The 8,830-nt window shown below is 42.7% G+C and overlaps 1 protein-coding gene across 1 annotated transcript; it reads left to right on the forward strand.

Moving 5' to 3' along the window:
• Positions 1–4,093: 4,093 nt before the first annotated feature.
• LOC121614567 (opioid growth factor receptor-like) lies at positions 4,094–8,714 on the forward strand. Its single transcript, XM_041948507.1, has 8 exons — positions 4,094–4,694; positions 5,743–5,808; positions 6,229–6,267; positions 6,369–6,423; positions 6,895–6,973; positions 7,057–7,123; positions 7,201–7,349; positions 7,438–8,714. Exons 1-8 carry the CDS (start codon positions 4,146–4,148, stop codon positions 7,730–7,732), a joined length of 1,299 nt encoding a protein of 432 aa, XP_041804441.1. The 5' UTR covers positions 4,094–4,145; the 3' UTR covers positions 7,733–8,714.
• The last annotated feature ends 116 nt before the right edge of the window (positions 8,715–8,830 follow it).

Here is an 8,830-nt window from a genome sequence, read left to right on the forward strand (position 1 = left end):
GCGGAGCGGAGGGGGGGAGGGTGCCGCTGCTCACAGGGACAGACGCGCAGAGGACACGGGAGCGTCCCCCATGGACTCCATTCATCCTGATGTGTTGAGGCCCCTTTGGCCTGCTTGGGTTACAGTATATATGTTGTATATTGAAACTGTAGCCTGTTAGCGTGTCATCAGGTGAAACGGCTCTAAACCACACACAGGTTACCTGAGCCCAGCAGCTGGCGGCACCTTGACTTTCCACAGGATGTTAGTCCGACTTAAAGGAGCTCACAGTTTCAGATTCGGCCTCCCAGCGGTCTGCATGCCATCACGGCTGTCTCAGCCTCCTGTGGTTGTCCGTCTCTCTTCTGTGTGAGAATGCTGTGCTGCCTCCTCTGTGTCTGTGTGGTCTGTCCTACTTCCAGGTCTCCAGGTTTAAGAGGAGGTCCTGTGGCTCAGGTCTTGCCTACAGCATCTGGCAACACCTGAAGGGGCTCAACGTCCTCCTGCATCCATACTCTTCACTTATATTTCACAATCTACATTTATACGTATTTTTGTCACCGAAATTTCTAAATAGATCCATCCATGGATCCATCCTGAGAGAGGAATCCCTCCTCTGGTGCTCTTCCTGAGGTTTATTCCTTTTCCTTGCCATTAAATGGTTTCGGGGTCTGGGGGTCTGACAACGGAGGCTGTACATCTGATTTGTGATTCTGGGCTACATCAATAAAATCGACTCGACTTGGCCTCACTAACCTGACGAGTACCTTGTGTGTGTGTCGTCGTGTTTTTCACAGGTGCGCTCACTCTGTCTACAGAAGTCACTTCAGTCCCTCGCCACTCAAATGGTGTTTTGCTTATTGCTGCTCATTTGTGCAGTTTGATAGATTTGATTGGACTTTTTGTGTGCATGCATTAATGTGCAGCTGAAGGAACCTTGGCGTGTTTATATTATCAGCTATTCTTGGTATTCTGTCCTGTCCTTCACAACACAAGGATTGTCAGTATTTCTGGATTCATGGAGACTTTCGCAAAGTTAAATAAGGCAGAAAAATGTGACATGTGTCAGAAAGAAAAAATAAATCAGTGCAGGCTGGATATCGGAGCCTGGAGGGACTTTTACTGCAGCTTTACTCCAAACTGGATTGTTTTTTTCCTTTTCTGTAAGTTTAGACGGCTGCCACTGCAAAATAAAATGTGCTCAGTTATCATCACTGTCTTCCCATTTTAGCATTCATGCTGCAGACTTTTCTTCCACAGACTGTCCCTGCTGGTAGTCACTGACCCAGAGTTTGGAGAGGTCTGGGATGCACAAGTGTCAGAGTGTCTGTGTGTGTTGTGTCTGTGGCTGCCACAGGGAAGCACAGCAGAAACAGCAGGCCTTTCCAGACTCTACTCTTGTGATTATTTTGCCCTGTGAAGCGTTCATGTGCAGAGTATTCACAATACGCTTGGCTAAAGTATTACTCTGTGCGATGAAGCATTAGCTGGTGGCGGCGCTGACCTTTATCAAGCACACTCGGTCGCTGGGTGATCCAGCGAGCCTTCGTCATTAACTAGGTCCAACGCGCAGAGTGAGTGAGAGGGAGACAGTGGAGGTGATTTGCGGCCGGGTTCATGGAGCCTCACTGAGGTCCGCAGTGCTGGGTTTTTGCTCAGTGTCATGCTAACTGGGTTCCACAGCACAGCAGCCAGAAAATAAGCTGCCTGCCGCAGCTCCACGCTGCAAGTTATTTCAGTTTCATATCCTGCACGAAGTTCCCATCTATTTCAGGAGGGCATTCCAATTTGTGGGGCCTATTCATGCACTAAACCAGGCCATAAAGAGCCTGAGATCTGTCATTAAAATCCACATTTATTGCCTCTGTTCCATATAGAACATATGGCTATCTCTACACTATGTTTTTATCTTCCAGAGACAGCACAGGGCCTTATCCCGCTTTAGTAAGCACAAATGAATCTATTGCCAAGCAGATGTTAACAGTGTGGCGTGCAGACTCGTCTTGATTTTCTCCACTGGCAGTGAGAGCAATTATCTCCTTCTGAAAGGAGTCCCTGCAAGATAACAGCCCAGCCACTGAGTCCACTCAATGAGAGCACTCAGTGCTTACATCAGTATTATCCAGCGTCTGTTCCTTATGTAAGATTCACATCGTATGGAGGAAACAAAAACCTGTATTTTGAGCAATCACTGCAAGGGACAGGTGACCTTTTTAATAAGGATCCTGTAGTTTATCAACTCTGCTGCCATGAAGTAATGACGCTAGTATTATCTGCTGTACTCATCTCATATCTCTCTGTTCTACAGGACGGTCCGTGCATCCCTTTATCTTCCACAGGAAGACATTAAGAGCAGGATGTCCACTGAATGGAGTCGAGACGCTCATCTCTCCAAGTGCCAACCCCCGAAGAAAATGAGGAGGGGGAAATATACTGCAAACATGATGCTATCTTTACACTGATAGCAGCAGGTGGAGATAAATACGGTCGTTAAGATGATCATATAGCACAGAGACAAAGTGTGCGTCATAAAATTAAAAAATGCTTTATGTGAACTTGCGGGCTAATGTCTGTGGTGACCAGTTATCAGTGTCACGGAGGGAAACAGGCTTGAACTTTGCAGCTAACGTGAACAGTCCTTTGAGCCTTATTAGCCAAAAGGGCAGGGACATCATCTTTAATTCCTCGTCACCTTCAGGGAGCGGTGCCTCATTCCGGTTGAGGCACCTGGTGTGAGGATGACTGTGACACAACAGACGAAAAGTGATGTTTTCTATGATATGGATCACTGTTCTCAAATGACAGAAAATTGCAACCAACTGCAGTCTTTGTGTTTCGAAATTATAGTCATTGTGACGTTTTCTGGACAAGATCACAGAGTTAAAATAAAAATCTGTCTATGTTTTGGCACCAGGGTAATTTTCCTCCTGTGAATGTCCTGGTGAGTAGACTACTTCAGCTTTGATGCCCACATTTTAGACTACAAAAAAAAAAAATAAATAAGACAGACAGAAAATCAAATTGAATTTCTTTAGCAAAAACAAATCTTGTCACGGAAAACCAATTTATTGTTTTCATGTTGTTAATAATCTTGAACTGATGAGTTTCTGAATGGATGGATAATGTAACAGGACAGTTTCACACTTAAATATGAGACAGAGAGATTATTTGAATAACATGGCATGGACTCATGTGCATGATAATAAACTACAGAAGTGAAACAACAACCCTGTTTTTTAAATAATCCTTAATTTACCCTCCTTTTCTTCGTCCTTTGACCCTCATCCCAGTGTATCCTCCTTCATTACCTCTGCTCCCCTCCATCCATAATACGCATTAAACCACTAAAAATCAGTGTCTCTTTGTTAGTGAATCACATTTTGTATGTTAGCCACAGATTCCTTCAAGCCATCCATCAATCTGAAAATGTTTAAAGGAAACTTCTTTTAAGGGTGCACATTAATTTGAAATATTTGACAAATCAATTCATCATAATAAATAAAGGTGTTGTTGAGAGAGGGATGTTGCTCGGTTCTGAAATACGTTCAGTCTTCAGTTAATAGGCTTGTTCCATAATTGGGGTGATTGATGGATAAATTATGTAAAAAAATAAAATAAGACTAACATTCATCAATTAATATTCATTTGTACCTAAATATATCACTCAAATTGCAAATTCAGGAGTATATTTTCAATAGATTGTCTGCACAATCTAAAGGGTTAAAACTCCCTGAATCCCTGAAAAGTTAATTCAAGTTAAATATTGCAAATGGTTAACATATCCAATTGATTATTAAATCAAGTTTCATCCAGATACCTGGCCTACATTAAAGTTACATACTTGAATGGACTGAGAGAGGACTGAGGTCATGGCCGCTCATACTTCTCACTGCTTTTGCTGAACGTTGAGCTTTCTTTCTTTCTTTGAGTCTTGTGTTTGCAGATGTTGTCCCGCTGTGGTGAGCCAGCAGCTCCTGACGGTGTGTCACTGCAGACATCATGTTTCAGCTCAGGTCTTGAGCTTCACACAGGAACCAGCTGATCCAGCCCGTCTGAGGGCGTTGGTTGGAACTTCTTCTAAGTTTCTGTTCTCTGTAAAGTCTGTAACGACAACTTGAGGGAAAGTGAAAGTGAAACAGGCTTCGTGTACAGCACACTGACCTCAGATGCGCCCTGTGTCAGTCCTGTGTCGCCTCTGTAGACAGGTGGTGCTCCTGATGGCCTGGCTTGGATACAGCCGCCTGGCCCCTCTGGTCGACTGGTTATGGCGCAGACTCTGCCTCTTCTGGCGCGGTATTTCTGCCAGGCTTCGTCCGATAGTCGGGCCTGCGTTTGCAGGGATCGGCTGGCGAAAGGATCCAGGAAGACGCCGGCATGAGCCTGAAGGGAGCGGCGAGGGCAAACCCTGTGGAGTGGAGGTCGTGGGGTCTGACGGTGAGGGTCAACATGAGGAGAGGGCCGCACTGCCTTGTGATGAAGGTGGTGACGAGTTTGAAGGTGGGGGGTGTCGAGTTGAGCCAAGGTGTGAGGAAGAAGAAGAAGAAGAAGAAGAAGGAGGAGGAGGTGATGATGATAATGATGATGAGTTAGACAGCGAGGTGTATCGAGTGGAGACTTCAGATGAGTTGTACTGTGGCTATGACTCCACGTGGGAGACGGAGGAGAGGCAGGGGGGGCCGGTGAAGCGCACGTGGAGACCCGCAGCGTCCAGACGTGTGAGTGACCCACCCTGCACTGGAATAACGTCCTGTTTTTTACTTCCAGCTTTGCCCTTTGCTCCTCTCACAGTCACTTTATTATTTACCACACATGTGGGAGAATTACTTTCCTGCTATTTGAAGACAGCTGTTACATTTTGAAGTCAACAGGTTTTTTGGGGGGTGGCAGGGTGACAGAATTTACAACAATGTTTGCAATGTTGTTTTAACTACATGTGGTGGAAAATGTATTCACATTCTTTACTTCACTTTAAGTAAAAGCACTAATACCACGCTGTCTGCAGTCCTGCATCCAGAACCTTACACATTACTATAGTCAGACAGCTAGATATACTTTATTGATCCCGATAAGGGAAAGGTTAAGGGATAAGGTTATCCACGCAAAATCTAAGTATTATCAGCCAAATGTAAGTATTATCAGCCAAATGTACTAAAAGTATGAACAGTAAAAGTGCTCAGTGTGCAGTGAAGTGGTTCCTGTCAGTGTTTTATTATTATATCTGATGTTTCTGGATTAATATTCCTGCTGCATTAATGTGTGTGTTGCATTTTATTGCTGCAGATGTTTAAGGCTGAGCTTAGTTTAACTGCTTTATATACTGTTGGACAGTTTCATCTACAGCGATGCATCATTTTCTATGAGGTCATCATATGTTTGTAGCGTCGGCGTCCTGACAGAACCACATATCTCTAAACATTTCATGAGCTCAGAAAACAACCTGTTTTCAGCTTTGTGACGATACAGCTTCCAGCGAATCCAAGAGGGTTTTTAGATTGTTTCTTTAGTTTAAGGAGTTGCAGGATTATCTCAGCTCATAAAGGAACATTTCATCCTTCAGTTCATGAGAAATACTCACATTCAAAAACAACATGTTTGGAGATCAATGGTTTTTACTGGACAGGAAGGGAATGAAAAACTGTAATCTGAAAAGTAACTAGTAACTAAAGGTGTCAGACAAATGTAGTGGAGATAAAAGTGCAACATGTCTTTGAGGTGTGGTGGAGAAGGGGAGTTTAAACTGACCTGCACTTCTTTTCTGTGTAGCACTACAAGTTCAGCAGATTTGAAAATGCAGCAAGAGACATGCACAACTACAGGCATGACTACCCTGTAAGTTGCACACACACACACACACACACACACACACACACACTAGAGTTGCAGCTCTATACCAGCTTCACATTATACCGTGATGTGGAAATAAACGGTTATCATATCATTCACATTTGCTTATTTACACTGTTGAATTCTACCATATTAGTGTTATTAAATTATATGGAATTATAATAATGACTTTGTTCAATCAAAGGTAACCCTGCTGTTTTCATTCTTTTAAAGGTCATTGTAACTAATAATGATAATAATTATTGTGTAAAATCATACACCGTGAAACCGTGATATTTTCTGAGTCAGTTATCATACTATAAAAATCTCATAACACACATACACACACACACACGTGCATAATTCCCCAGTATACATGTTTAAATGTAAGCAAAACACACATTATTCTTTGATATCTCCCTACAGAACCAGCTCCGGCTGCAACACTGGAACAGGCCAGCATCTGTAAGTACACACATGATGTCATGGTGTGTTTATATGATTTGGATATTAATTAATATCAGAAAAACTGTTTGTCTAAGAGCATTTTTTTTTCCATTGTGCAGGATGACAAGCCTAATTTGATGTTCTACCTCGGACTGAGGCCCTCTCAACCCGACGGTAGGCCATTGTCCATGGACATAAATGAAACAAGCTCTCCATTGTGATTTAATGTGTCAAATCATAGGAACTTTAGTGTAAATCTGCATCAGAAAAAACACTTTTAACCAAGAATAAGGATTCATTCAGTGGTGTTGAACTTTTTTGGCCTGTGACCTCTCAAAACAAAGTGACATCTACACATCAGCATTCATCACAGGTTTGATGTTTGTGAGCAGCATGTCCAAAGAGTCATTTTCTTACTCACATTGTTTCATTTGAATCAATTTTACACCTGAATGAGTAAAACAGTTGAGTATTTGAGAATAGCAGCAACTATAGAAAAGTAAGAAAAAAATGATCAGCATTTTGTTCAGCGGCAACATCTGGCCAGCCACCAGGCAGGAAACCACTGGATTAATCTTAATGTGGGACTGTCCGGACATGCATTTACAAATGTCTTTACCTCCGGTGACTTGTTTCTGTTATCAGGTGTCTACATCCACAATTTCCACAATATGTGGTCTGGTGAGTATGACGCACTGGAGTATGTGCACACCTATATTCAATGGTAAGTTACTCTATAATCACAGACGTCATGTAAAATGTTCAAGTCCAGCTTATTCAGTTTGTTATGACATGTTCCTCTCAAAGGTTGTTCCCGCTGCAAGAACCGGGGGTGAACAATGAGGCCAGTCCACTGACAAAAGAAGAAATCAAGGTAAACTGCTAAAAGCTACAAAGTTAACATTTCAGACGAAAGTGCTTCATATAACAGAGGTTCTACCTTTGCTTCAGGGTTTCCTTGAGAACAGCACTGCAAAGGAAAATCTGCTGAAGTCCTACAAGCTCATGTTGGACTTCTATGGTATCGAGTTGTGTGACGAGAAAACAGGGGAAGTCCAGAGAGCGTCAAACTGGAGAGACAGATTCAACAACCTTAACACGTGAGCTCTGAATTTTAATCAAACATCTCCATCACTAAAAGTAACAGAACCCGCTGAATAATCTATTTGCCTCTTTGCTGTTTGACAGTCACACTCATAACAACCTGCGCATCACCCGCATCCTGAAGTGCCAGGGAACCCTGGGGTACCCTCAGTACCAGGCCCCGCTGGTCCGCTTCTTCCTGGAGGAGACTCTCGTCCACGGAGAACTCCCAAATGTCAAGGACAGCGTTCTCAACTACTTTGTGTTTGCTGTCCTTGATAAGAGGCAGCGCAGGCGTCTCATCAAGTTTGCCTATTTGAACTATGACCGTAAAGATGAGTTTGTGTGGTGCCCAAAGAAAATTCAGAGGATGTGGTCTGGGCTGCCTGATGATGCCTGATGCTGCCAATTACACTTCACAAATAGACATCGAAGTATTGTTCCCTAAAATGTGTTCCAGATCTTTTGGGGTTGATTCACTACCAACAACAATTTCTTTTTTTACCGCCATGTGTAGCTCCTACAGTTCCCCGGCTGCGGAGGAATAGTGTGCACCGCCACCACACTCAAAATCAACCATATTTAGTATGCATACTGTCTGATTTGAATATACTTTATGTTGTTACTTTTCTATTCTGAATACATACTAAAAGCTGCTCAGAATCAGTTTGTAGCAGGGAAGTGAGACACGCCGTGTGCCTTATATCTGGCTACAATGTTGCTTCCTCGACCCTGAAATCCTGCTGTGTGATGACTGCCGCCATAGAGCAGAGAGAACTGTTACAATAGATTTGCCTTCAGCAGCAGTTGGTGGAGGAGGTGATCACAAAGCGTAAACTGCTATAAAGAGCTCGGGTGATTCTGGCAAATTAATGCAGATATCAAGAACTGAAGAGAAGAGGCTCACAAGACAGAGAGGATGGGGCGGTGATGAAGAGGCAGATACACTCCACATACTGCACATGATCTTTGTCAGAGTTTACGTCCTGTTGCTTTATACTTAAATGCCTCACATGATCATAGATTTCTCACACTTGCATTCATTCCTATTAAAGTAAGAGTGTTATGCATATTAATCAGATTAGATTCACAGAGCATTTTTGTATATATTATTAATGTCAGTGCCCCCCCCATACACTACACTGGTAGTGTCACATTTAAGGCTTGATCATCACTGAAAAGAAGAGGGTACATTCAGTTTTGTGTTTGGCAGTTGTGTTGCAGGCAAACTACAGAAAAGAGACCTAATGATTGAATGATGAAAGGAGGAAGGAAGTACTGTTTTATTCTGAATTGTGTAGTAATCCTCATGATTGTGCATTATGAAAGGTTTTTAATGCAGGTTTTGATTCTTGAAAATTAAAAAGAATTTATTTGGTTTCCAAAAATATTTCTCCTTCCGTCTTTACCTCACATGCTTTCTCCACACTTTGTATTATCAGTCAGATGGAATGTTATGACCGATGATGCCAAAAAGCAGGTAAATGTTTTGAAGGCA

The sequence above is a fragment of the Chelmon rostratus genome, chromosome 2 (genome assembly GCF_017976325.1).
Source record: "Chelmon rostratus isolate fCheRos1 chromosome 2, fCheRos1.pri, whole genome shotgun sequence".
NCBI classification, from domain to species: domain Eukaryota; kingdom Metazoa; phylum Chordata; class Actinopteri; order Chaetodontiformes; family Chaetodontidae; genus Chelmon; species Chelmon rostratus.